The sequence below is a fragment of the Perkinsus marinus genome (assembly GCF_000006405.1).
Source record: "Perkinsus marinus ATCC 50983 genomic scaffold scf_1104296933122, whole genome shotgun sequence".
NCBI classification, from domain to species: domain Eukaryota; phylum Perkinsozoa; order Perkinsida; family Perkinsidae; genus Perkinsus; species Perkinsus marinus.
In genome coordinates this window covers 221,250-248,567 of record NW_003215247.1, presented here as the reverse complement: position 1 = coordinate 248,567, position 27,318 = coordinate 221,250, and the positions used below count along the sequence as shown (strand labels likewise).

Here is a 27,318-nt window from a genome sequence, read left to right as displayed (position 1 = left end):
CCTCGACACACTGAGTGTATCAAGCACTAAAATCCCAGGCTTCCATCCGCGACCTAGCGTAACAATGGGGAAAAGTCACGTGAGCTGTACTACTTGCTTCTAGTCTAGTATTACGGTCATAGTATTACGAGTCGCTCTATGTGGTAGACTAAACTTTGATATATTTGTGTTCAATAGTTGCGGATAGATAACAAACAGAATGCGTGTGAGCTTTCTCGGCCCCTCAGGATTCGACCAAGCTATGACATTCTATTTCGCTCGCTTCCTTCTCCTCGCGGTAGTCCACGCAGAGCTTATTCTGAGGTTGCCAATCTCACTAGATGTATATGATCCTGGTAGGCCAGATCTTTTTCTCATCGCCGACATCACCGTTGACGCTATGAGTTTCCGACAATTGGTTGATACAGGCTCTCCTCTAACGTTCTTCATTTGGCGCAAATGGTACGAAAGTGTCAAGCCCGGTGGGTGTAAAACTATTCCTTCCAAATGTTATGCGTGCCTTCCCGAGTGCACTCCTGGGCCAACAAAAGTCTTCTCCTTCCAAGACGGTTCGGAAGTCACACTGTTTAAGCATTCGGGAGCATTCTTCTTTGGAGGGAAGGTGGTGCGGAACATCGACTTCGGCCTGATGGCGAATTTCAATTTCGAGGATACGTTCCCTCCGTCACTGATTGGCCTCGGATACCCTCATAAAGAAGCGGCACCTTACGAACCGCTGATCAAGCAACTGTTGGACAAACCGAAGGCTCAGAGGCTCATAGGGAAGAACATGTTCTCTGTGTATCTCGACTCTACCGCCAAGCCCACCGGGGAGCTCCTCCTCGGCGGGCAAGATCCTACAAAGTACGTTGGGCCGATGGTATTCGTCCCAAGTGCGAAGGATTACTGGAAAGTGGCACTTATTGGAATGAAAGTGGGAGCAAACGCAGAGGTTAAGTTCGGGAAGCCTATGTCTACTGAGATCGACACTGGCGCCACCGCCATTTTCATGCCGGAATCTTACAGGAATAAACTCCTGAAAGATCTCCAGTCCACTGCGACCAAGCCCGTAAAGTTCCAGCCTTATGAGGACTCGTTTGAGATCAACTGCGCTGATCGCCAAAGTCTTCAGCCGGTGACACTGTTCATGAGGGGTGCTGGTGGACAGAGTGTTCCCCTGGAGATCCCTCAAGAGCAATATATCAGACTCCATGGTCGCCACTGCTTGTTGCTCTTCGGGCTGACCGACAGCGACACCTGGGCCATTGGCAACCTCGTCCTTCCTGGGCGATACTTGCTCTTCGATTACCAAGAGAATAAGATCGGTTTCGCTAAGACCAAGTAGCGTACACTATTCTCCATTAGGGGACACAATGATTAGTCAGAGAGGGTTCTACTGTATTCTTGGACATATAGTCAACATTCTTAGAGGAGAGACTAGTTTTAAACTAGTAGTTCATGGTAGTGTGCGTTTGTCCGACACTAGATTGCTCCCTCTGATGTCTCCTACTGTGCCTACGCAGACATCCTTAGCTGTGCACTGATCTCTCTTGGCTGGCTCGAGCTTTGTTGGGTTGCATTAATGGGGTTTCCTGGATTTCCGCCGTCTCCCCCCGAGTGGCCGCATTGTCGATAGCATAGTCGTCATACACCAGCATCACCCGGCATCTGATAAAGCTCCTGGGGCTCCCAGGACGACACTATAACTGTGAGAATAGTCGCAGGACTAAAGGCTTATGCTCGAGGCTTCTTATTACGATTATCCATTTGTCGACGATTGCGAAGTAAAAATCAGTCCTCATTCGATGAGGTCTATAGTTGCATTAGGGTAGACTGCTTGCCTGAAGTGGAGACCTTTCCAGCCGATAGGGCAGAGTTTGCAGTACGATTATCGCCGTAGAGGATGATGTTGGAGAATTGTTGACCAGTGTCAAGCTTATAGGACACGAGTGTAGATAGTGCATTGTAAGCCGTGGTTAGTTCCTTGACGTTAATTTGTAGTGCACGTTCTTGGTGGGTCCATCGCCATTGCTTCCTGAGAACCGGCTCGCGTTTTGGGTAGCCACCATAGAACCTAGTAAGTGACTTACTGTAAGTCGGAGGAGTCGAACCAAACATGAGTATTTTCATCGATATGTCGGCGGGTTGGTATAGGTGGGTTGGCCTTCAGTAGTTGTTGCCAGCGTCTCAATAAGTCGAGGGTCTTGTCGTCAATGTTGTCGGTCCACTTGTGATCGTTGACAGCCCGTAGACGAGATACTAGCGCGGCGAGACAGTTATTGATGATCAAGATGTGCCATGGTAAAAAATCCCATGCTTGCCAGAGTGTATTGGGAGTTACCGTCGTCACAGATTTCATGACCTAGTACCAGTAGATCATTAGAGTCCGGGCGGTTCAGACTGTCGGTAGTCAGGTGCATGCCATAGCCAGCAAAGTGGGCTATGGCCTTGTCGATGTCTTCGGGTAGGCCGCCGAGGTAGAGGAAGTCTTCCATATAACTTATTAGTACACCAGGATAAGTGCCGAGCCGTTCCAATTCCCCGATTGCATGCGCGATGATGATCTCGAGAACTTGGGGATTGGTAGAGTTGCCGTCGGTACTACCCATGTAGGTGTAGGTCCAGTTCTTGCCTTTGTAGTTGATTTGACTGAGTAGCTGTAGATTACGACCAAGTTTAGTGGCTCTGTAGGCGTCACGTATGTCCATGGCGTGAGCAGTTATTGATGATCTATACTTGTTGATGATGCGAGGGATTTTGCTTTGGCAGTCCTTGATGGTATACTTGTGGATGGTCTTCTTGACGAGGTTGTTTGTCCTAAGGGTTGGTTGAATAGGTCGGACACGTTTTCTACCAACTCGTGGATACCAGTTGGACCAACTGGCAGTTGGTGGTGTAGTTGTTGACGTCGGCAGATTGAGTTGGTTGTAGTTTGCCTTCTCTGATGAGAGCTTCAATTCGTTGTTCAGCTTGGTGACGTTCATCAGTGGAGGCTTTTATGAGGAAGTAGTGAGTAGATGGTACAGGCCTGGGTTGATTGTCGAGTGCCAGTTGTAGTAGTTGGTCGCTATAGTCGACATAGTACTCCTTATTGCCGTCGTGGTGCTTAAGAATACCGATAGTGCACCATTCTTTGCTGTAGATGGTGTCTATAAGTTGGTAGCCCTCAGGTGGTAGTGGGAAGACCGGTGTAGAGCCTCCCAGTATGTCGACGTTGTAGTCGATGTCTTCCTCAGCAGCATTATGAGAGGACTTGCCTTTGAGTGCATCGATATGATGGCATTCATGTGTGCTGGTCTCCGATGTCGCCGTTAGGACTGTAGGCGTAGTTGAAAAGGAAGCAGTTGGGGTCTTCTTAGACGATGGCTGGGTAGTACCTTCGCATAGGAGTGGGTCGGATTCATCTGTGGGCTTCGGCAATGATGAACCAGTAGGACTTGTGGTTGTTGATGCCGAAGACGTAGGTGTAGAAGATGACCGGTATTTGTGTAGCGTGTGTGAGTTACAGAGGTATTTTGAAGCTTGTGTAGTGTTACCTTCGGTAGTTATTAGAAGACCGTCGGTGTTGAAGATGGAGTGTCCATGCCGGGTAGTCCGTCAGAGTGCAATAGTATACCATCTTTGATGATCGCTGGTGACCACGTCAAAGTGGATGGTTCGGACTCCGAGCAGTGGTCCACTTCCAACTCCGAACTTCGGAGTTTTCATCACAGACGGGGAAGTCGATCTTGAGCTGGCCGAGGAAAAAAATTTAATTTCCTGATTAACGGAATGAGTTAACGAGTGTAGTGTCTGTGAAATCCCTGGAAGGAGGTATCACCACGCGCACGCCCATACCAACACAACGCACTCGAAAGATTGGGAGACAATTGTGTAACGCTGAAGCACCTTAGCGAATCATGAATGAGAAATCGATCACTATAATAGAAGTTCTATTATAGAATTGTAGTTCGCAATAGTAGTACGGCTCTTAATGAGAGCTGAGCTACTCGCGAATCCGACCGTGGGTATCGGTCTACAAGGGAATTCTGAAATTTTAACCCACCCACTACCAACCCTGAATACGGCGATGTCAATCGCCAGTGACGTATGGATGGTATACTACCAGAACACCTGTAGTACTGTACTACTAGTACAGGCTTCTCACTTGATGACCATGCATGGCCCGATTGGACGGTTAGATAGACTATCCAACATGATGTCGATCATTTTGACCCATTTTATTTGACATCATATGTCGCCGACGATTAGGCGGCGAAGGGCCATACATTCACAATCTATGGTCACACAAGTGAGTATTATCTGCTAGTTTGACCATCCAAGAGCTACAGCGGCCTAAAACTCACTGGCGCCATGACATGGAAAACCGAAACTAACTCGCCACAGAGTCACAAGGCTCGTGTTCGGGTTTCATGTTTAGGTTTTCCTCCCGCATACCCGTATTCGTGGGATTTTATTTCCCTTCATTTTTCCTTCAAAATTCAAATTTGCTTCGGAACTTCCGGATCGGAAGGAAATAATTTTTCTATCTTTCCTCCCGTGTGCCACCCTTGCTGCTGCTGCTGCAGAGCTCGCACGCGACTCTCTGAGAGAGTTGCTATTCAGCAGACTCTTGAAACGGTCATTCCGGAGTCTCCTTACTCCCTCACACAGACAGAAAGAAACGGCATCGAGTAGACCCACGGTGGGTCACCCACCATGAACGGTGGCTATGGGTAGTTCAAATACTCTATTCAGACAGCTCACTCTTGCCGCTCCCATTGGGACCTACGATCCCAGCGAGGTTGGGTCTTGTCTTCAGCAACATGTACATCTTCAAGCCCAGTATATGAGCTTTGTGTGTTCTTAGGTCTCGCTGATATGGTGAGTGGTACTCTGAACCAGCTCGAGAGGATGAAATCGAACATGTAGAATGCCGGTGGAGGCTGACATATGTTCGCCATGATACGACTTACAGTTTGTTATTGTAATCTCAGTCACGTAGCATTTCTTCACCCCATTCATTCTATTAACCTTAGGGTACTTTGGTACCTGCTTTGGATAAGAGGATGCTCAAACACGTATGCTCAAGGTGTCGGAAGGACGATGAACTACCTCCCAGACATAATGAGCTGGTTAATGATTAAATGCGACAGATGAATCATTAATTTTCAATGTACCACACCTCTGCTCTACTGGGATAGCTGCCATGCTAGTTGAAACAACTGTCTTAACTAGACATTGTCTCGAGGATTTCCGTGAACACACATGAGCTTTAGTTGTTTATTTCGTACTGCATGGATCACTGCTATACAGTATCGATGAAGCAGATAGTCCCAGAAGGCGCCTGTATGAGAGCAATCATACACGAGGATAATACGGGCACACCATCAAGTGTGATTCCCAAGCACGGGACACTACCACAGCTGGAGATCCCGTCAGGTCGTCCGATTCGGAAGACTCCCCCCAACTTGACAAGCAGATTGTCACATTCTACTCCATGAGAGCATCAAGGAGTATGCTAGCAAGGATGATAGTCCATAGTCGAGAGGATTTGGGTTGAGTGTTAGCTCAGACCCAACAACGAACTCGTATGCACTCGCTCTTCCTCGAGAGCGGGAGGCTCATAGTCGGTCTCAGGAGAGCCTCTCCTGGAGATGGGGAGGAGAATCCATGTACTTCACAAATACGATGAGTTACAACGAGCCTTCACTTTGATGCATCTTCACTAAACCATTATATGGAGTAGGGCCCGAAATTGTACAGCACTCGCACGACTCTAGCACTGGATTGGAAGGATAAAGAACCATTCTCGACTTCGATAGACTTAATAAAGGTTTCACCACCTCATCATGGACACTTTTAAATTACTTCACTCTTGAATAGTCGGAGGCATCCCAGGCTCAGAGCTGTTAGGTGGACCTGTCAAGCGATAAGAAGCTGAGGCCAGAAGGCTTACGCCCGCCCACCTTCAGAATAGCTCCAACCTTGGAATGCATCATTCTTCACTGTAGGTGAGGACGCAGCAGCCCCTTTGAAAGCACGTTGCTTCACAGCCTAGTGAGCATCCATATCATTATTAACCCACAGATGTGAGTCCTACTTCAACCGGTCTGTCAGTGAACTCTGATGAAAAGTTTTTCTTCGTTTCACTAGGATCAATCGGTGGCTTGATCTGCTTCCGGAATAACTTCGCCTACAAACCCATCATGTATATCACCCCAACTGAGTTTGCGTACCCAATCAGTATCCTTCAACCACGGATGTTCCTTGACTTCTTTTGCTCCACCCTTAGATCCAAGCCTTTCTTTAGGGTCGGCTTCTAATAGCCTGTCACACATATTCTGAGCTGATGTCGATATCCAAGGCGGATACGTGAGGCTCTCTCCCGTAACTGCAAGGCCGAAAACTATCATTGAAATCAGCAGCAGCAGCAGCAGCACAAGGAACAATCACCTCTTCTGGCGAACATCTCGTCCCAGTTACCCTGGAAGTGAGGTAAGCTACCAGTGAGCATGACGTAGAGTAGGCAACCGAGGCAGTAGAAATCGAGAGGCTTCCCGTGGCCTAAACATCGTACTCACAGGAAGGTTCTACAATATAAGGTTACTACCCTCCCGTTTGATCATCTCGGGGCAGAGATACCCTGCTGTACCCACGAAGGATGTAAGCTGCGAGGCAGGGTCTGCGAGAATCCCTCAAGAACCGAACACACTATACCCCATTAACTCAGCTCTGAACGCCATTCGAACACACCTACTTCTCGCCGTCTCACCTGGCTTGCTCTCTTTGGACAGACCGAAGTCCGTCAAGCGAACGTGGCCATCAAGGTCCAATAAGACATTCTCTGGCTTCAAATCTCTGTATAGTACATTCTGGGAGTGTAAATACTCGATACCCAGGAGAACTTCACAGAAATAGAATCTAGCTTCAACACACTTGAGCTCGAGGCAGTCAACTTGGCATGCTACTTCGCAGTTGGCTCATCAAAATGATTTTGCTGCGTCATGTGGTAGAAAAGTTCCCCGCCGGCACAAAACTCGAGGACGAAATACAAGTGTGAACAAGTCTGAAAGGCCTGAGAGGAATGAGCACCTTATGCGCTACTACTCGCCAGAGCTGCTGAGTGTTACCCAATACATAGTGACTATAAAGGGATGCCTGGCCTTAGCCAACACTTTACGCTCCATCATAGCACGCTCCATCCTCTTATCATTAGAAAGGATCCTCTCCTTGGTCATCATCTTCACAGCATACAGCTTGCCGTTCTCTCTACGACGGACCTGTGTTAGATGTTAATCCCTCAAGGGCCTCAACAACGTATAGATCACTAAGATCACGGAGCAGCTAGCTCCGTCTCCAATGACCTTCAAGAATTCGAAATCCGTGAGAGTTGCTTTCGTAGCATATGGGGAAGCTCCCAGATCCTGAAGTGGCCGCAGGATAACACTACGAATCCGGTCCGTGACTTTCGGAGGAGACAGACTGTCTGACAGTGCTCGCTCATTGGTACCTCAACACTGAAAATGGCCTCAAGGTCTTCGTTGGGTCTTAAACATGTAAGGGGCCTCTTGAACTCCATCAGCCACGAATCCTACGACTGCCCTACTAGCATAGGCTGCAGAAAATCGCTTTACCTTGGCCTCCTGATCGTTTTTATTTCCAAACTCTTTCAATCCAACTACATGACCAGTTGTTGCACCAAGTGCACGGAATTTTTCTTGTGCTTGGTCCACCAACCACCCGCATGAAAGGTCAGCAGCCGGCTTAGGGAACTCAACTACTACAACCCTTTGGTCACAACCTGATAGTGACCGCTCAATAGCACCAGCTTGGATCCCCATCAACATACCTTTGCCCTGCTCATCATACTTGAGAAAGCCGTGTATGTTCACTGACATCATCGACTTCCCTGAGACTTTTCACTCTGGGTAAGCCCGGCCGAAGATCTCTCACCTGACTGCTGCTCCTGAGGTGATTCGCGATGTTTCTTCAATGAGAGGATCTTCCTCATTCGTTGAGTCGTCGACGATGGGGACGTTGGCTGGGCCGTACTACTAGCAGTCTCCTCACTCCCTTCTGTACCCCTGGTCGGGTGGTTTCCCATGAAGGAAAAATGCCGCATCTGTTCAGCTAGTAGCAAAGTAACAGGTAGTGCCCAAAGATGCTTATCAGTTGTGTCTTTAGTCCCGTCTGGTTGTAGAATATACATCGAATATATGATCAGAGACTGAAAGGCCGAGAAGAACTCCGAGATGGGTATGCATACTATGCATTGCAAAGACCAGGGAAACAATTGTTCGCGAAAGGATTGTGGGTGGTACTGCTGCTGACCTCCTACCGATTGCGCGTCGACGCGTGATAGCAGCGTGATTTCGTTACGCTTCGATTCAGCGTGTTACGTGATGTCTTACAAGAATGTCACGTGCCTCATAGGGCATAGTGCATACACTTCCGACTGTGAATTGACTTAAATTGTACGGCCTCACTGATGGTCTTACTCCCTCCTGGCCTAACAGCCACAAGCTGGACAGAGAATGGGCGGAGCCTTAACACAAGCCAATGGGTATGAAGATGCGGCATAATGCAACTAGTGAGAGTATGATCATTTACGTTGCCGCTTGATACTCTCAGAGCTAAGACTCTCATCACTGGCCTTCGATGGCCGCTTCTTTGCTGATAGGTCAAGCGTCTCCTTTACTCCTGGAGGCATCATATATATCACCACTGCCGTTAGATTATCATCAGAGAGCCGCTCATAACTACGTCGTAGTATCCGTCGAGCCCCCACTTCCGGCCGGAGTGATGGCTTGCTGGAGAGGGGTGATATCAGAGATATTACCTGAGGACGATGTGTAACCACGGCATAGACCGTAGACAGTGAAGCCCACCTCTTGATCAGTGAGGACATCGTAAATGCCATCTGTAGCCAGGACAACTGCCCGATCCTCATTAGGGTTGATGTCGAAAACACTGACCTCGGCTTGGGCCTGGATAACAGCTTGAGGCCTCTTCAATGGAAGGTCCCCAAGAGACCTCGACACAGCTAAACCCCATTGCAGGACCTACAGCTAACATATCCCAACCCTAACGTTTTCCTAGTCCATGCCTATTACCTTATCTCCGACCTTCACTGCGGTAGGAGTAAAGACCCGCCATATACCATTGACCTCAGCTAGGTTCCCACCGTGCTCCGATATCCACTGAGCCTCATCCTCCCGATTAGGTTTATGATCCTCGGTCAGTCTCATCGACATAGAGCCATCCTGTTTACCCAAAACTCCACGAGAATCACCAACATGAGCTGTGAGCAATTTCACACGATGATAGCTGTCAGCCCAGAAGAGTCCAATGATAGCAGTAGTCCCTAAAACACTACTACCTACTGTTTCGAGAAGGCATTCTTACCATCAGGCATTTGATGATTGCTAGCTAGCTGTAGGAAGTCGTCATCTGTGAGTATGAATGCCTCCCTAACACTTTGCTTTAATCGTGCCACAAAGGCCTGCTCTGTCGGCTTAGCCCGCAAACACTGTGTAATAGTCTTGCCCAGATGTTCTACCTGCCCTCCAGTTGTTACTAGTCATCCCCACTCCCGCTACTAGTAGTAGTACTACCACATAGTCCGCACATGCACCTCCACTATGCCCATCATATACAGCTACTCCATGTACATAAGGATCCCCATCTGGTGTCTTAATTTTCATATCCAAAACGAACCTTACGTATGTTAGTTGGGCACATTGCCTCAGCATGACTCCTCACCTGTCCTCTTGAGTAGGTTTGTTGCCCTTCCACGTCTCAGCACCTATCCATAGGCTCACCCCGCCATCGCTGAGTGAAACCGGATCCATAGTCAGTGTCGGCCGAGTGTCTGCCTCCTTAGAGAGATTCTGCAACTGCTCAGCACGATTGTGAGAATCTCCTGACTGATCGATATGAGTCGTTGTTGGAGCTCTACGACGTTCTTCCCACTTCTCATGCAAAACCCCTATAAAAGGCAGCAGGATTAACATCACTCAATCAGCAAGCATCATCATCAGACCTAGTTCCATCTCAGCCTGCTTCATACTTAGCTGCAACTGTTGACGTTTATATTGCTTTTTCAAACCATTGTCCATGTCTTGAGTTGCCCCTTCATCCCAGCTTGGACTCTGATGTTCACTCAAAGCATCGAGGTCCCTACGTATAGCTTGCAGCTGTTGACGCAACTCAAGTCGTCGCGATAATGTACTCTGCTCCAGCTTCTAGAAGTACAGACGGCATGATAATGATAATGCCTCCAATGACCGTGATTATAGTAGAGACTATGATAGCGACCTTTACCTCGAGGTTGCTCCTATGGAGATCGGAGAGCCTTTCATGCTTATTCAGTTGTTCCAGGCCAGGGAATCTCCTACGACACAAGTAACAGATATACCGTACACGCTTCTTGTTATCTGAAGGAGCACATATATCTCTACCTATCAGAGACAGAATACCAATAGTATCAGAGTTAGCCACTGGCTGTTGTTGCTGCTGCTGACGGGATGAAGAAGCCTCCGAGGAAGCTGGGTGAGGAGAGGGAGACATGAAGCAAGTTGACGAGAGAAACTAACGGGAGAGAACAGCAACAATATCGGCCCGACACACCCGACGCAGACTCATTGCCTCGATAATAAAGAGCAGTTGATATAAGAAATAGCGGCCCAATGCAGGACTACAATACCCCTATCGTTGACATGAACACTAGCAACGCCACTTCTTTTATGTCACAATAAAACTACATTGAGAAGACAGGAGGTCATCATCAATTATGCTCCTGCAACCGCTCAAACTGAAACTAACATCTCGACGCTGACAGAACTAGGATAGCTCTACTCAGCAGACATAGAATCCTCCATAGCACTGGGACCAGTAGGAGTCTTGGAAACACGCTTCCTGAGATTATATCTACCCGATCCTCCACGAGGGGGTGTATCATTAGGCACTACACTAGGTGCCGACCTAGCGATACCCTCATAGCAGCTAGAAGAAGCCAATCTAAGGTAGGGTAGCCATCCACCACAGTACTCTAATTTAGCTCCTTTACGGGGCTCATTGATGGTATGCCGGATCGAGGCTACCATTACACCGTATAGGTAAATACCGATCTGCTCTAGTGTGTGGATTATTACGTGGAAAAGTGGGAAGTTACCAAAGTAATGATCCTGACAGTACTGGCCGTAGACGACCTCGATAACACTGACACCCATGGCCAGGATTAGGAGGGCTCCAGAGAAAAGGAGGGGACCATAAATGGCCTTCTCCCTCTCCTCACAGTTATGCCGCATCCATGCTGCTCCCGAAGCTGCGGCAACAACAGCCGGGACTTGGATGACCAAGAGAGCAGGAACACCCCCTCTATGGCCGAACATAGCAGGCAGAGTCCTGACACACTGCACGATAAAAAGCCAGATAGTAACAGTAAGGATAGCACGTATGGGAGTAGACTTCAACGGCCCACCAGCCATCCACGAATACATGAAGAAGGTATATAGAGAGTTAGTGAGGACCGAGGTTAGTGTGATAGCATTAAGAGGTGGATACAATGTCATATGTGAGAAGAATGCGCAGGTATACATCCATACATCCATAAGACATAATACCAATACTACCCTATCATATCTATACCGTATAGCTTGATAAAGTAAGGTTATACCAGCAAGAGGTATAGCACTAACAACAGCATAGAACTCCGCTACCCAGGGTAGGACCTTATAGTTAGGCTCTGGATGATCCCATAACCCATCCTCATATCCCCAAAACACCTCCTCACCATCTCTCGGCCAAGCACGTGTAAAATATCCTACCCCGCCTATAAGGACCACATTATAGAAGCCAATGATAAAGATGAGGACACCTAGGAACTCCATACCTGTCATCTTACTGCTGCTGTGAAGACGATTGAGAATGCCAACCATCATTGCAACAACAACAGCTACTGAAAGCAACTGATGGATGATGTAGAGGGATGTTCTAACTCAAGAAGTCTACCAACTCATACCATCATTCATAACGTTAACACAAACCTCTTCGCGGGACGATGGTCCTCAGCACCAACGACAACGACGACAATGCAATTATACCATCAAATTCTTTCTCATTCGAAAAACTGCGAGCTGAGCCTGGAGCGAAGATAATGTAAATGATAATATCTTTTCCTTTACCCCGATGTCGATTGCTTGAATGTTACTGTAAAATGCCATCGTTAAACCATTAGCAAACCATCAATAAAAGTCCACCAAGATGGACCAGCGTTATGACCAAGCTGTAAGGCCTACTTAACTCCTGACATATGCTAATCTACCTTAATTCTCGAATAGATGTACCAGACGAAGTAGTAGGTAGCCAGGAAACTGGCGGTACCCAGCATAAGGAAGATTGCATATGCTATAATGAGGGAATAGAGGAAATAGAATGATACCTGTAGAAGACCTGTCATGCTCGTTTGGATATAGTAGTAGCAACAATAGACATAAAAAAAGGCACTCACTGAACCACCAGATATGAAGGATCTCCACCACCATCTATGGTCCTCTACATTCAAATGCAAATACGTGAAGAGGACAGTAACAGCAGCAGCCACGAGGAATACTAATAATGAGGCTAACAGGAGTATACCATAAAAGGTATACAGCTTAGGACCCCATACCGAGTTGAAGACATAGTGAAGCTCAATATAGATAGCAGAGAAGGGTAGGAAGCCAGCAGCTAACATCTGGCAAGTAGAGCTCTGATACCAGTGGCAAGATGGTATCTCTCTAGCAAGCTTATTGGTCTTGCAAGGGAATAGGTTGCCTCCAGCTTCAGTCTTCTTTTTCATTGACTTATGCCTTCCAACGATTCCCCCAATCACAGTCAGAGGGAAAGTCACGCATGCCCAAATAGTAATAATGAAGAGTATGGTAGCCAAGGGCCATGCTGCAGTAGAATTATACCTATATCGAGCAGCAATGATGACCCTCCAGCATGCACACCCATGCCCTCACGCTATAGCAACGGTATTAAGGAACGTCCATATAGCGAAAGTAGGGCCCATAAATGCAATGGCTGTTACGAAGATGTTCCATGCCCACTTCTCCCCTCCTAGAGAGTTATATAGTCTTGCGGATACATATCCACCTGAGATGTGAAAAGGAATAAAGGAGGAGGAAGGTTAAACTATGCGGGCTCGAGGTTATGACCTGATGCCGCGGTGATGAGGTATGAGATGATCCCTGCCGTCATCACAGCTCCTCTCCTATAATACAAACCAATACACCCAACCATTACGACTAGGACAACGGCTAGCAATAGCTGTGTCTGAGAAAGGAAGAGATATCATCAATAGATAGATGAATGCAACGAGACTACCCCAGCACCAACCGCTGCCGATAGTAATAGCCTATGGGCCGGCGGTCGGAATACATCGGCATAGAGTAGTTTCCAACCAGTTTCCTCCTCAATAGCTGCCAGCTCATCATCGGGTATAGCCAGATAACGTGAGAGATCCGATCGAACAACCTAGGCAAGAGGCATAGAGAAATACGTATATATACGATGAGGAAAGTCGTACTACCCTTATGATAACGAGTAGTAGCAATGATAGTATGAGCATAACGAGGACGAAGGAGTTAATGATGGCCAATATATGAATCTCGATGGGTTGGTCAGAACCCGACATCAATGCAGCCTTCAATTGCATCTCTAATGCCTCGGATTTGGTAATAGGAGATTCGACCTGAGCCGGAGCATAATATAACAGAGAGATACTGTTACAGTATTATCACTGACCCATTTGACTGAATAATAGAATGGTACGTCCAGCTTCCTAGTAGCAGCATCAACATCGGTGATCTCTATCAGATGTTGCAGGTCTAAGTCTGCTGTTATATTCACCGATACCACTGCATCGTTATTATAGCCCATAATAAATTCGAAATAGTTCAATAAGAAATACCTAAGAGAGAACTAGGACAGAGTGACAGAGCTAAATAGGAAGATTATATGGCAAATCACTGGAGCGCTGAATACACAAAGAGACCTGTATAACCTGTCTTTTGTGTCGGTGTCACGAGAGCCAGAATCCTCAATAGACATAGCACCTATGGGATTCACGACTGGTAGCCCTTCTACCTGAATGTGAGATGAGGCGTCACTCTAACTCACAAGAGATGTATAGCTTAGACTTACGAACATCTCGAACATGTAGCTATCCTTCACAGCCGCCTTGAGAACCTCAAGCTCTTCCTTCGTGAAAGTCTTCTGACATACTTGAGTCTTTGGCAAATCTATCCCGAATTGAAACTTGTATATTGAATTCACTAGTCTGTCCCCTCTGAGGATCTGAGCATGAAACAGAGAGATGAAAGGGAGATTTCGTTATTGAGTGGTTCAGCATGTGAGTGAATTTCACCTGCCCGAAACTCATCCAATGTGTCCCAATAACCTCTGGCTGGCAGAAGGGAAGATCATAATAACGGTAGGTCTCTGTAGGATTCGAGAAGGGCCATACCTTATTCATACCTGGTCATGACACCAATTTAGTATGCCTCCAATAACGAAACCGGACTCACTGATTGTCACCATGCTCCGCTTCATAGTTAGCATCTCATAACCACTCGTGATGAATTGACAGAGAAGAGCCAATCCCAACACCAGTGTTGCAACCGTTGGGGACCTCATCGTGATGGGTACTATGGAAAAGGATCTTTTTCCCCTGAATGTGTGGATAAACGCAACACCAGTATGAGTAGAGCTGTACATATGAGCTATGATTGCCCAGACGAAACAGAAGGTACAAAGATAGTCATAACAACCCTCATAGTGTTGCTATCATCATATATACCCATCTATTGGAATATGTACTTGATAGTCGGTAGGGTTGTATCCACTTGGTCATCCATATCACTGGCAGATACTTCAAGCACCAAGTAGTTCCTATGAGAGAGGATAATCTCCAGAAACCCCAGTAGTCTTACCTAGTAGGAGGGATCTTTTGTTTAGTGATCTCCTCATAGAGCTCAGGCATCTTCTGATCCAAACGCTTCTTATGTGCGGGAAGGAATGCATTATAGAGGCATGCATTCCCGGATGAGAGGATCATAACCTGATATGATCAACACTAGCCACCGAAGGGCATAAGCATCGAGAGTGATACCACTACAGTGGAACGTGGGGGTTTCAATCGATACATGCATATCAAGTATGAATCGTTCTGAGGATATGCTACGCACGGGAATGCCCACAACCAATTACATGGATGCACTTTGCAGTCCCACCACGCGAGAGATGAGAATCGGAATAGGAGCATCACATGCTCATTTAAATGATGGATGTATGACAAATACATTGATAGTTTTACCTCGGCATTCTGCTCCTTAGCAAGCCAATCGATCAACTCCCTCAGAGTGCCTTCAGGGCCATGATTTATGACCAACTTCATCCATGGAGTAAAACCCTCAGGCTTGGCTCTCACTGGCCCCATAGCGATGGGGTCATACTCCTTTGATACTGTCTTCATCTGAATGATCCACAACTCGTTGCAATTATCATCATATGCAGCCGACTCACAGGTGGAAGAGGCTCGCTAAGGATCCATGTAGGCAAGGCGAGATTGACAAAAGAATTCTTATACCTTTCAATGTCGTATCTGAACAACAACAAGATGAGGATCCCATTAACGATAATGCCACCTGATGATATCACTACTCATTCCCTTCATCCATAAGGACCTTCAAGAGCTCACAAGATACCATACCAGTAACCATGGCGGTGGTAGTAGCTATAGCTGGGATAATTTTACCCGCTATCATTTTAACCTGATTCACAGTGCTCAAGGTCCTCGTGATTTATCAGGCTACTACCTTATTCCTATCAGCCTCGTTGATCTTATAGTTTCTAGCACGCAAGTTGGCCGAGGCTGCAATGAAGTCGATATGGAAGTTGGTATCATCATCCTTTTCGAACTCAGCTGGGCTGATACGCTTCTGTAGGTTACTTCTGAGCTCCGGATCGATGCTGCGCATTTGCTCCGCTAAGGTCTGGCAACAGCAATCATGATGATGGTTGTTAGATATCGTAACAAGAAAGAGTATTTTATTATTCACCTGGACTGCTTCCTCATCATCCATACATGCTCCCTCCTCAGTACTGGTATCATCATCACTGACTTTGATCTTCATATTGCGTGGTGCAAACGGGATGATAGTGCACTTCATTGATAGCTCTCTAATCTCCTCCTTATCATGTGCCACTGGTATACCCAATACTGTAGCATAGAGATTGGCACAGGCGAACACAAAGGCTACATGCAGTTCATCATTAGGGTCATAATGAATAACCTATCATCGACAAGCGTAATGGTTTAATAATAGGAATAGTTTTACTACCTGTGGAGGCCTCTTGGGACCAGACCAAAACAGGTTTCCATCACTATTCTTATGATCCAGAGGGAAGTTGTATAACAACTGCGCAATAGCGTGGTCATACCTAAATATGGCCACTAGACCGACACCATGCATGGTTGTCCCTACTTATCAGTGAATTCATCAACAGCTAGGTTAACACAGTGTTGCATTGTGAGCTCTTTGCTGAGGAACTTCTTCACAGACTCCAACTTGTCCTTCTGTACCGAGCTGGCACCCTCCGCCAAGACCTTATCGATGTATTCGCTAGGGTTCTGAAGAGTGATAGCAGCAGATGAAACCCAAACAGACTGCAATCGTGAGGAACAAGACCTTCAAATAAGTGAGAACCTCCTGAGGTGTTTCAGTGAATAAACCTTGGAATTGGTCTCTAGCCCATTCAATTGTATGTTCAATGGCATATGGGAAATGCTTCAAGGTACCTTCAAGATTCGAAATAAGACTCCTACCACAGTAAGAACATGATCTTACACAGAGGTATACTGTCCTCTGGAGGGTCTTGACTATCCCCATAGCTCTGTGTCACATTAGGTAGCACTACTTGAACATTAGCTTTAGTCCCTAGAGTGCCCGACTCCATCAACGGCTTCTCATACCATACACATCTACTATCGACATACAACCTAACATGCCGAGATACAGCATCAGCAGTTATTATTCCCCTTTCTGGATCAGTCCAATCCAAAGCACTACATTACCTCGCAGCAATGTTGTCCAACGCATTAACCATGCACGATTGTGATTCCCAAAACTTGTCATCGAGGATGTCTTCAGTCTCCGGCCCAACACGGACCTCAATAGCTTCGACCTATTATAATGATCAACACTTATAATAATAGCTGCACATCCCCGCCTATCACATTAAGTGCAGGATTCATGTCTTTAGCAGCATTAGCGGCAGTAATCGACTTTTGCTTCCCTACATGCTGCTTCCTAAATGAGGATATATCGCATGGCCAAGAATGACTTACACTTGCTCACCTGAAGAGAAACTGTCGGTTGAGATTGGATACCTCGATCCTATCATTATCCGTAACAGTGACTTTGCCCTTTGGACCACAGCCGACTCCCATCGTGCTGAAAGCCTTGAGGAACTCGCAGCCGAGTGCTCCTGAAAATGCACCATCGTTATCCAGAATATGTGACAAGTAATTACCGGCACCAACTAGGAAGATCTTCGAGTTGATAATCTTATCGAAATTCTTCTTGCCCACAACGGTTACATAATCCTCATATCTGGTAGAGTCAGTAAAGTTGGCCATATCTAACATTATGGGTAACATGGACCAAGATATGTAACCTCATCACCTTTGGAATCCATTGTATCATCATCGGCTAGCTCAAACATATCCCAATACAATGACTGATGCAATGGTGTGAACTTGCCTGTGTACTTCACCACTTCCTGACCACTAGCAGTTAGACCATTACTATTAACACGTTCATACCTGGGCAACAACCCCACCAGCAAAGGCTGCCATAGGTGAGATGCAGCTCTGATAGAAGTATGCAACACGACGAACAACAGCTTCATCAACCTGAGAAATGTGTGATTGAGAACAGATCCTACCCGACCAAGCCTGACGATGATGACCTCGTCCACACTGAGCTCATCCTTATGAGCCTTCCTTTCCTCATTGATGGCCTTCGTAGCGGCAAGTACGGCCTCGTACACATCATCCGATCGAGCAGCAACAGCAGCAGCCCAGATACGGGCTTAGCATGCTCCAAGCCCATCAAAGCAAGATGGAGTTGCTCAGAGCGACCAAACTTACCCAGATCGGGCACTGGTAGCATACCCTCACTGAACAATAGTGAGAATGCGTAGTGAATAGTCACACTACTACCTTGGGGGGACCGGGTTCTTCTCACTCTCCTCGAGTGATATGAATTTCATGGTCTCAGGCATCTTCACTTGAGTAACAGTACCCTCCCTAAGACGGAGTACTATGAGCACTGACCATAACAACATACTCCTTTACCTTATGTATGCATGATAGTCACGAGTATCCTTGTCAATAGAGAAGGAGTAAGGCCCAGTGACCTGCATAAGGAATGTTGGGTACTCAGCAATCACCAGTACACTACCTTGATCTGTACAGGATCACAACCATTGAGCTCAGTCATGCCCTCTACTTCAGTGAATGTAACATAATCACCATTATGGAAGCCATGACGCCGCTCTCCATAAGTGATAACCTGAGTAATATTACACAACCTGTCGATTCACATATCCCTACTTCAGCATGCTCATCCTGAGTAATGCCAGACACAATAGCAGTGCGGCACTCCTCACCGTCCTTATCCCTCACAACAAAGTTATCGCCGTAGTCAACAAAAATACGACCAGCCAGACCATAGACATCGGTAGCAATGAAACCTGATTAGGATGTGTCCGAAAGGTAAGAGATAAGTCCTCACAGATACCCTACCGATATTATGTTGGCGGCAATAAGTGTTTATCCTCACACGTTCGTCGCGGTTATGTACGTCGCAGAGGACAATAACATCAAAATCGGAGAGCGCAGCATCCCCTAAAGGGCCAGCCATAGTCCTCACATTAACATACCTAGAATGACGACGACGACATCGTAGATTACAAGAGTATGATGCCTATTACGAATTGAGCTCCTGGAGCTTTCTATAGCTGGCCTCAGCTCTGGTCGTGACTCCCACATCCTTATCAGTAACATAGAAGTTTGATCCCATGTCTCTAGCCTCTACAATGGAGTCATCGTGGATAACAACAGTGTTAGGGCCAGCAAGGATAAGGTTCTTAGCAGTCTCGACACCTAACAGAGGACCTCTCCCACGCAGACCGTTTAATCGACATAAAACACCCATACATAGATCCATTACCGGTTGATTAAAATGTCTCCTACCTTCCCCTATATCCTACAACTATTACCAGTTCCTCGCATGCCTGATACGAGTATGCGCAACTTCACGAGCTTGCCCATGGTTTCCAACCCATAGGCACCGATCTGCCTCGAGTAGAGATCCTCATCGATCTTTGCTTCCTTAGATGCCATGGTAATTCAGATGTAAAACTATCAGTATCGGGCATGAGTGTGTATCTGTTGGCATACATTACCGGTCTATCGTCCTTAAACATACAATAGCCAACCCCTGTGATTGCGAGGAGACTCAATAGCTCCCCCACACAAAGACAGCAGAATGAACGTAACATCGGTTTCACGAGCGGCAGAATACAAGAACGAATTGAGTATATGGTATCGTGGGGTAACACACTGTGGAAGCTCATCCGTGGAGGGCTTGTTAAATAGACCTTTTCTGAGCTTCATGAGTACCACAAGCATCGGACTTCACATGTTGAACTCGATCCTGAGAGCGTTCTGCTGACTCGGGATGAACACTAGCCCCACAGCATTAATTGCGCGAAAATTGCACGAAATACGCAGGTTTTCTTGTCGGACATGCTTGCTGGTTGGCAAGGTTCTTCTTCTATGGCTTTGACTGAGGTAGTATCGATGGCCGCAGCCTTAGAGCAGAAGAATGTGATTGTTGTATGATGTACTGCTCGTAATTAAGGACCGTTCCAATGACTGTAGCCTCTCTTGCGTGTATAATACATTACTACAGCTTCAATGTGGTTCTGAAGGCAACTAACCGAATACATCTTCTGCCAGGGTTGTGATAGAAGGAGCTCCACTACTACTCTTGACTGCCATTGATTGACAATCACTATCAATGTTGCAAGAATATCCCCTATATCGTTGATGCAATATCCCCGAGGCCATAGTGTAGGTTATAACCTCTTGAGACTTGTGCGGTATCCTAGCTGTAATCGGCTTAAGAGAGTGTGCCCAGGCCAAAGCTGGCTACGTAGGCTTGACGAGTATCGTGCTTGCTGCTGCTGCTATTACATATCTCACAGGCCTAATCGGAATATCCTATTCCACGTCCAGGAGAATCAATTGCATCGGGTGGGGCACCTATGCCATTCCAAGATATGCCTCACCACAATCAATTATATTGGGCGGGGCACCTATGCCACTCCAAGATATGTCTTACTACAATCAATCATATTGGGCGGGGCACCTATGCCATTCTAAGATATGCCTTACTATAATCAATCATATTGGGCGGGGCACCTATGCCACTCTTAGATATGCCTTACTATAATCAATCTTATTGGGTGGGGCACCTATGCCACTCTTAGATATGCCTTACTATAATCAATCTTATTGGGTCGGGCACCTATGCCACTCTTAGATATGCCTTACTATAATCAATCTTATTGGGTGGGGCACCTATGCCACTCTTAGATATGCCTTACTATAATCAATCTTATTGGGTGGGGCACCTATGCCACTCTTAGATATGCCTTACTATAATCAATCTTATTGGGTGGGTCACCTATGCCACTCTTAGATATGCCTTACTATAATCAATCTTATTGGGTGGGGCACCTATGCCACTCTTAGATATGCCTTACTATAATCAATCTTATTGGGTGGGGCACCTATGCCACTCTTAGATATGCCTTACTATAATCAATCTTATTGGGTGGGTCACCTATGCCACTCTTAGATATGCCTTACTATAATCAATCTTATTGGGTGGGTCACCTATGCCACTCTTAGATATGCCTTACTATAATCAATTTCGCGGGTGGACATGATAAGAAGAATAATCCCATCTGCACCACTAAAATAACTTCCATCCTGAAGAAGCGTGGTAATCAATTCCGCTGTTAGCGAGGCTGACCCCGCCTGGAGAAGATACGTGTACCTAATTTACCTACGACATATAATACATGATATGGAGACATCCGATCATCGGAGGTCTCCATCTCATGTATTCCGTCGGCGGAGCGCTGATGGTACTGACATCGAAGTCCGATGTCAATTCTATCAGAAGTATCAGCCCCTGTGAATCTCACAACCGGTCTCATCAAAGGTCACTGATAAACATTGCTATGGACCGGTTTTGCATTACTGGAGTCAGACGTAAAAATCGTCTCATTAAGAGCTGATGTGCGCTTTTGTAGATACCTATACTTCCATAAATCATATAATTCCCAATGATTCAACGAACAATTCTTTGGGAAAATAAGCTATCTGAAACTCAGATTGTGAATGCGTGACGTCTTATACTGACCATGGCATGTCGTCAGAATACTCATCGGGCGCACGAAGCAATGACTGCTTTTGGAATGTAGCCTGTCCATCAACATCTATTCGCGGGTGTACTCGAAGCAGCCGAGATGTCCGCCTGAAAGTAAGAGCGCCGTGAGGAGTCTAACTTAGAACAGTGTCGTATGGAGCGTCTATTGCTTGCACTGTGCAGATTACTATCACATCGGATCCATCATTCATACAGCATGCTGTAACAGCATGATGATCTTAGTAGTCGAGCTATGATTAACGTCCGCGTTGATTGACCATCAATGATGTTTTAGGCAATTGAGCCATTGACGCCATCATTACAATCGACTACTGCGGTTACAATTTTCTAGCTAATAGGAAGCGTGCACGATGAACTTCAACACTTAATTCTCGTCTCCTGTGACCTATCAGTTGTACAGCTTTCATCGCTGTGTCTCAGATGTTCTCATCTATCCTACTTTATTATGTAGGTGTACGTGTCTGAGCTGAATACCATACTGGCGCGTTGTGGCGTAGTGAATTAATAATGTCACTTCCTTCAATCACTCAACTCCATAATATGGATAACATGAGTACTACTGAACATGAGGGAGCATGTGCTATTCACTGGTCGTGGGAGGAAGTCTATGAAAGAGTTGGGCTTCAGGATTCACTTTAGGTGTGCTGATGTAGTCGAAGAAGAGATTGGATATCCCTGATCACGAGGCATTCATTATATCGTACTAATACAACTATTACTCTCTCGCAAACCCTTCAAGCTACGACTGCCTCTACCACGATTCAGTAGATCTGCTTCACGGTCGAGGAGCTCAGCCAAGACAGCAGTCACTTCACAAGGGTAGGTCTTCACAGCCCTGAAAAACTGCCAGTCAAACTAATGTCAGACTCCCACACTGTTGCTACTACCATTTAATGTGTAGTAGTAGATCCAATCGCTCATTGGTAGTAAGTGTGGTGAGCCGTAGAGCCTTATACCTATCCCCAGGCAGATGCTGCTCATCCTCCTACCCCCACATATAACTTACAGATCCATGTACTCCTTGGCCCGCGTAGTAGAGGGTGTGTACACGAGAGTGCTATCACCATCACTCTGTGTCCATACCTTGGGTCTAGCCATAGCCTCTAGTTTCCCTACAAGTCATACAGCTGTCTTCCTCATCACAATTATTACTACAGGTACCTACTGTCGATCTTAGTGCTCCTATTGTGTTTATGAGCATGTAACTTCAATCGATCTATTGTCTGTAATAGTTTGACCTCCTTGTCAAGTAACTGATACCACACCATCCATTCTCCCATACATGGATAGTAGGTACCTCTTTCAACGCCACCTGCTGCTCCTCCTTTGACAGAGCACACTCTTTTATACGTCTTGTCTCGTTCCGTCTCCATGCCTCCACCTCATTGTACAAAGTGATGAAGTCATCATATGTCCTGCAAAGGCGATAGAGCCTCCCCAAGTAGAAGTCTTTGACCTTGGATGGAGTCTGCGTTCGACCTCCCGTCTACGTATAAGTTCATCCTCAATGATGGCTTCTTCCTCCTCACGCTGTCGTTGTCTCTCAAACTTTTCCCTCTCAATTCGGAGATGCCGGCAGCGTATCTGATACCACTCCTTCCCCTCCTCAATAGTATCCACACCGTGCTTACTCTAGCCATCATACCACGGGTATGGGACTGTATAATGATAACCTTCTCTGCTAGTAGAGCGTCTCTGTCGGCACTACTGAAGTAAGGCCTAGGGATCATTATCCTATCCCCATCTTGAGTAAGATCAGGTAAATTGAGCCGTCGAGGCTGAGTGAAAGGGTATCCTGTCCACTCCATATAATACTATTACCATGCTAGTACCCTGTTCCCGCCTCGTCTGTATATGCCTCGTCCTAGTGGTACATGTTTGAGCTTCCCGATGGTATCTACATCCACTACCACAATCGGTCCCCCCCTCACCCCCCACGGTGATAGTACTTAGTTATGAGCTCTGACTGTTGTGTTCGATCATTAGTCTGTGAGATAACATGGTGATACTCTAGACCTACGTCGTCCAACAGTGGTGACCATCCTATTGTAGTTTGCCACCTACCGTTGGCCTCATTAACGTACCCACAGAGGAAGGGCTTGTCATTCACTTCCACCATACGGGTAACAGCAGTCCGGTCTCTTTCATCTCCGGTGGATTCTACCTTCGCTTCCATTCTCTCCATACGAGAGCCGTGCCCTTCTAACTCTCCGTGCTCTGATGACATATTCGAGAATAGACTAGGGAGTTCGGGGCATGTATTTAGCCGTCACACTTACATCCATTCTGAGCAGTAAGGGTAGCGCGCGCCACTATAATCGATAATCACTGACTAGATGCTCCCCACCAAGTCTACTTGGTAATGAGATCTCAGCCTAAGAGCCCTCGTTTTGGGCAGCTGATTATAGGGCCACCCGGGTCAGGGAAGAGTACATATTGCAGAGGTACAGTATATAGGGTTGCGGGAGGCGGCGAAAGATTCTGGTATTCAGCACTACGAGCATATCTGAGAGCAGCTGGTCGACAATGCAGTATAGTGAATCTGGACCCGGCAAGTGAGGAGCCTATAAATCCCAGTATACTACAGGAGGAGAATGGTGATGATAGTGAGGACTTGGAAACAACCTATTTCGATGTTGATGTAAGACCTGTAGATGGTTTCCTGGAGTGACACTTCGCTCTGCCTCGTGATGATGACTGCATTCATTATTGGATAGGTACGGGAGTTAGTTAGAGTAGATGATGTAGCTGAGGAGCATGGGCTGGGTCCTAATGGAGCTATGGTACAATGCTTCCAACTACCATCGTATATCACTCTGATAAAGAGCCGTATTACTAGATATTCGCTATGCAAGAGCTCGAGCTCAACTCAGCATGGTTGAAGGATCGTATCGAGGCATTACCTATAGACGACTACGTACTATTTGATTGCCCAGGACAGATTGAGCTGTAAGTCTCGGCCGTGCTCATCATCTCACATGTAGAAGTTATCAACAGGTATACTCATCTTACTGTAATGCCTCATTTAGTGCAGCTACTGACCAACAGGAGAGGGCTCGATATAAGGCTTACCGCTCTTAACCTCACTGACTGTTCAGTCTTGGCGTCAGAAGGAGGTGATGCTGGGATATAGTCAACATTTTCTGTCTCATCCTTGAGGGCGGGCAGGACAGGGATTGTCATCAGACTGTCGTAGGAATGTTGTGGGGACTATAGCTGCCAACTATAGAGTGTGATGAGAATGACCACCTCCAGTGATGTACATATATCTTCTCAGGCAACAACTTTATATCTGCTGCCCTCTCATCCCTCGCAGTAATGCTGCACGTGGAGCTTCCACACTTGAATGTAGGAGATTAGTATACCGGGGCCTTGGTGGTATATGAGCTATACAGGTTCTCACTAAATGTGATACACTATCTCAATTCGGCAATCAGTTAAAGTAATGATGAGCTTGGTCATAATAGTGCTATCATTGGCTACAATCATTGTCAGCCGTACATTAGACCAATACCTATGCTGTGGCGGGTATAGTGGTATATCATCATTACTACCAACCTATCTGGAGGATGAGGCGAGAGGCCTTAGTAGGCCTAAGAGTGCACTAGTAGAGCGTCAGGACAAACTCGTTCGTACTGATACTGCTGCCTTTATCATGTTCGATGGATATGCCTCCTCTTCAGGGTCCCTATGTGAGCTGATTGATGACTACGGCGAGGTGAAGTTCATACCTCTTAGTGTAGATGATAAGGAGTCAATCAGCAATCTATTGGCTCATGCTGATAAAGCCAACGGGTAGGGATAGGGATCTTGGTAATAGAGCTTACACTGATGGATTCCTAATCATTGGCATGGGAATTTACATGACGATACAGTGCACAGCCTACTACTGATCAATATGAAACATGGGATGAACAACAGGGGTCGATCCCATCTAAAGAAGGTTCCAGAAGGAGTGGTATGATTGGTTATTGTCAGGTATGCTTTCTCACGTACAGACCCCCAGCTATGTGCAGTAGAGGTGGATGAAGGCCATGATGAATACAGTGATTATTATCAGCAACGATACGTAAATACTGCTGCCTACAAGGATAATGAAGAAGGTGTTGATGTTACCGCTCCAATGGAAGATTCCATCCCGCATTGTGGATATTGTGGTAGCAGTGGAGCTAATATGAGGTGTACTAGATGCCAGAGGATAGTGTAATGGGTCGTCATAGTCATATGTGCTAGGGTTGCCTCATCATTCACTCATTAGGTATTGCGATCATAGGTGTCAACGTCTTGATTGGAAGAGGCATAAGGCAGAGGACTGTATCAAAGATTAATACATACTATCAGAAACACTATGCAAGCAGCATTATCGATATACGATGGCTTCCTCCTATACGTCTAGTTTCTCTGAGATGACATGCGGCTGTGTTTGGAGTGGTATTGAGGAGATTGTCATTGGGTGATAGTAATAATAATGACCGGGGTGAGGAAGGAATCACTGAGTGATACCCTGGAAGGTATATTAGCAGCTGGTGTTAATCCTGATGCATGGTCCGAGGAACCAATAGGGAAGCGATGTAGTATTGTGGGAGGAGGTCATCGATTACGAATTGCAGGGATAGCTGATGAGTATACCTACGCCGCATCATCAGCTTAACTCCTACACGCTGAAATGCTGATGTTGTATTATTAACGATAGAAACCCGTAGGTAATTTATTGCAGTTGGCTATAGACGGGGGTGATGGTTGTAATGGGAGTAGCCGTGGCGTAACGGACTTACATCCAGATGGAAAGCTGTATAGCGTACAACTCCTACTAGATGCCAAAGTTGATGATCTTAAATAGGGTCTTAGGAAGGAGTATGCTGTACTCGGTAACATGCTCAGATCAGGCATTAGAATCATCACATGACCATCTCCCCCTCTTCTCTCCCTCGCACAAAGGGGTCGAAGGGGCTACACCACTACAGAAGCGCCTGTAGAGGTCATATAAGATGCTACTCTGGGCCCAAGCTGATGTTGATGCTGAGGATGCTATGGGTCGGTCCCCTCTCCATTATGCGGGGTCTGGGCCGATGACGGCCGTACTACGGTACTATTTGATATGCTCAGGTTATGCACTCTCTCACTCCTTATGGCACTGATCCTCTGCATATAGCACCACCTACATGTGGAACTGTATGGTTTCGCGAACTGTGAGGATACACTGGTCGGTACGCATTCTATAGTAAAGGCAGCGGTCATAGTCGGCAACCTCAGATGCGATGGACTGGATGAGTGCAAAGGCTCCTCAACTTGTCACCAACTCACAACGAATTTTCCCATCGTAATTCTGCTGCCTATGAGCCAATGTAACACTACTGCTCTAGTTATTCCATCGCATATAGCTGCTAGACGAGGCAACGTATCGACATGTCTACTTCTATTAGACAAGGGAGCTGACATTAACCAACATAAGGGAGGAGGAGGAAGACGAGTAAGGATAGAGTCGTATGATGGTGTAAACTCCCAGGAGGCGGGAGGGATCTACGCCATTACCATGACTGATAAGCATGGGCACGTGGAGCTAGCCAAAATCCTCCATCATCAGAGCACACCTAGAATGATGGGCATATTAATGATGATGATGATGATGGATACCACTGACTATGCATAGGCACAGCTACGTGGTCCCAATAGTCGCATAACTACACCTTGATGAATAGCTTAGTGACGTCATGCATTAGGTGAAGGGATAGACCGCCATTACCCCCTGAACAATAGCATACAATCAATAGAGAGCTCCTAG

At 46.4% G+C, this 27,318-nt stretch overlaps 10 protein-coding genes across 10 annotated transcripts in view; 3 read left to right on the top strand and 7 right to left on the bottom strand.

Annotated features, from left to right (window-relative positions):
• Pmar_PMAR009587 (hypothetical protein) overlaps nucleotides 1-30 on the top strand; it is a gene marked incomplete at both ends in the record, with an annotated part of 567 nt that extends 537 nt beyond the window's left edge. Inside the window, one exon of the mRNA XM_002785310.1 lies at nucleotides 1-30. This exon is cut by the window's left edge and continues 4 nt beyond it. Within this exon, the coding sequence (XP_002785356.1) occupies nucleotides 1-30 (30 nt within the window).
• A 349-nt stretch (nucleotides 31-379) lies between these two features.
• Pmar_PMAR009586 (aspartyl protease, putative) lies at nucleotides 380-1,324 on the top strand (the record flags this gene model as incomplete). The annotated part of the gene is made up of 1 exon (XM_002785309.1): nucleotides 380-1,324. One exon carries the CDS (start codon nucleotides 380-382, stop codon nucleotides 1,322-1,324), a length of 945 nt encoding a protein of 314 aa, XP_002785355.1.
• A 931-nt stretch (nucleotides 1,325-2,255) lies between these two features.
• Pmar_PMAR009585 (hypothetical protein) lies at nucleotides 2,256-2,963 on the bottom strand (the record flags this gene model as incomplete). Its single annotated transcript, XM_002785308.1, has 1 exon — nucleotides 2,256-2,963. One exon carries the CDS (start codon nucleotides 2,961-2,963, stop codon nucleotides 2,256-2,258), a length of 708 nt encoding a protein of 235 aa, XP_002785354.1.
• A 2,950-nt stretch (nucleotides 2,964-5,913) lies between these two features.
• On the bottom strand, nucleotides 5,914-7,859 carry Pmar_PMAR009584 (protein kinase, putative; the record flags this gene model as incomplete). The annotated part of the gene is made up of 11 exons (XM_002785307.1): nucleotides 5,914-6,015; nucleotides 6,047-6,154; nucleotides 6,198-6,352; nucleotides 6,415-6,525; nucleotides 6,572-6,643; nucleotides 6,734-6,882; nucleotides 6,930-7,036; nucleotides 7,092-7,241; nucleotides 7,290-7,385; nucleotides 7,596-7,762; nucleotides 7,811-7,859. 11 exons carry the CDS (start codon nucleotides 7,857-7,859, stop codon nucleotides 5,914-5,916), a joined length of 1,266 nt encoding a protein of 421 aa, XP_002785353.1.
• Nucleotides 7,860-8,528: 669 nt separating this feature from the next.
• Nucleotides 8,529-10,553, bottom strand: Pmar_PMAR009583 (protein phosphatase 2C ABI1, putative). Its single transcript, XM_002785306.1, has 9 exons — nucleotides 10,440-10,553; nucleotides 10,285-10,397; nucleotides 10,004-10,205; nucleotides 9,724-9,949; nucleotides 9,576-9,678; nucleotides 9,367-9,520; nucleotides 9,075-9,325; nucleotides 8,850-9,023; nucleotides 8,529-8,800 (listed from the first exon to the last, which is right to left on the bottom strand). The coding sequence occupies exons 1-9, from the start codon at nucleotides 10,528-10,530 to the stop codon at nucleotides 8,564-8,566; spliced, it is 1,551 nt and encodes a 516-aa protein (XP_002785352.1). The 5' UTR covers nucleotides 10,531-10,553; the 3' UTR covers nucleotides 8,529-8,563.
• Nucleotides 10,554-10,814: 261 nt separating this feature from the next.
• On the bottom strand, nucleotides 10,815-11,916 carry Pmar_PMAR009582 (hypothetical protein; the record flags this gene model as incomplete). Its single annotated transcript, XM_002785305.1, has 1 exon — nucleotides 10,815-11,916. Exon 1 carries the CDS (start codon nucleotides 11,901-11,903, stop codon nucleotides 10,815-10,817), a length of 1,089 nt encoding a protein of 362 aa, XP_002785351.1. The 5' UTR covers nucleotides 11,904-11,916.
• Nucleotides 11,917-12,277: 361 nt separating this feature from the next.
• Pmar_PMAR009581 (Phg1B, putative) lies at nucleotides 12,278-14,643 on the bottom strand (the record flags this gene model as incomplete). The annotated part of the gene is made up of 9 exons (XM_002785304.1): nucleotides 12,278-12,917; nucleotides 12,969-13,101; nucleotides 13,164-13,281; nucleotides 13,333-13,482; nucleotides 13,538-13,699; nucleotides 13,753-13,929; nucleotides 14,128-14,304; nucleotides 14,375-14,484; nucleotides 14,535-14,643. 9 exons carry the CDS (start codon nucleotides 14,641-14,643, stop codon nucleotides 12,278-12,280), a joined length of 1,776 nt encoding a protein of 591 aa, XP_002785350.1.
• A 69-nt stretch (nucleotides 14,644-14,712) lies between these two features.
• Nucleotides 14,713-19,417, bottom strand: Pmar_PMAR009580 (ubiquitin-activating enzyme e1, putative; the record flags this gene model as incomplete). Its single annotated transcript, XM_002785303.1, has 25 exons — nucleotides 14,713-14,898; nucleotides 14,940-15,067; nucleotides 15,323-15,481; nucleotides 15,532-15,610; nucleotides 15,670-15,779; nucleotides 15,825-16,301; nucleotides 16,350-16,449; nucleotides 16,494-16,639; nucleotides 16,698-16,807; nucleotides 16,857-17,008; nucleotides 17,084-17,193; nucleotides 17,246-17,318; nucleotides 17,367-17,496; nucleotides 17,542-17,649; nucleotides 17,694-17,790; nucleotides 17,834-17,923; nucleotides 17,980-18,101; nucleotides 18,161-18,189; nucleotides 18,233-18,319; nucleotides 18,368-18,429; nucleotides 18,474-18,584; nucleotides 18,626-18,765; nucleotides 18,818-18,954; nucleotides 19,006-19,177; nucleotides 19,294-19,417. The coding sequence occupies 25 exons, from the start codon at nucleotides 19,415-19,417 to the stop codon at nucleotides 14,811-14,813; spliced, it is 3,141 nt and encodes a 1,046-aa protein (XP_002785349.1). The 3' UTR covers nucleotides 14,713-14,810.
• Nucleotides 19,418-22,116: 2,699 nt separating this feature from the next.
• On the bottom strand, nucleotides 22,117-23,763 carry Pmar_PMAR009579 (conserved hypothetical protein; the record flags this gene model as incomplete). The annotated part of the gene is made up of 11 exons (XM_002785302.1): nucleotides 22,117-22,211; nucleotides 22,256-22,371; nucleotides 22,424-22,492; nucleotides 22,543-22,648; nucleotides 22,702-22,789; nucleotides 22,834-22,951; nucleotides 22,993-23,120; nucleotides 23,168-23,314; nucleotides 23,358-23,433; nucleotides 23,486-23,552; nucleotides 23,601-23,763. 11 exons carry the CDS (start codon nucleotides 23,761-23,763, stop codon nucleotides 22,117-22,119), a joined length of 1,173 nt encoding a protein of 390 aa, XP_002785348.1.
• Nucleotides 23,764-23,898: 135 nt separating this feature from the next.
• On the top strand, nucleotides 23,899-25,864 carry Pmar_PMAR009578 (ATP binding protein, putative; the record flags this gene model as incomplete). The annotated part of the gene is made up of 10 exons (XM_002785301.1): nucleotides 23,899-23,980; nucleotides 24,029-24,177; nucleotides 24,254-24,319; nucleotides 24,376-24,485; nucleotides 24,534-24,652; nucleotides 24,814-24,884; nucleotides 24,932-24,978; nucleotides 25,128-25,331; nucleotides 25,515-25,739; nucleotides 25,795-25,864. The coding sequence occupies 10 exons, from the start codon at nucleotides 23,899-23,901 to the stop codon at nucleotides 25,862-25,864; spliced, it is 1,143 nt and encodes a 380-aa protein (XP_002785347.1).
• Between the last annotated feature and the right edge of the window lie 1,454 nt (nucleotides 25,865-27,318).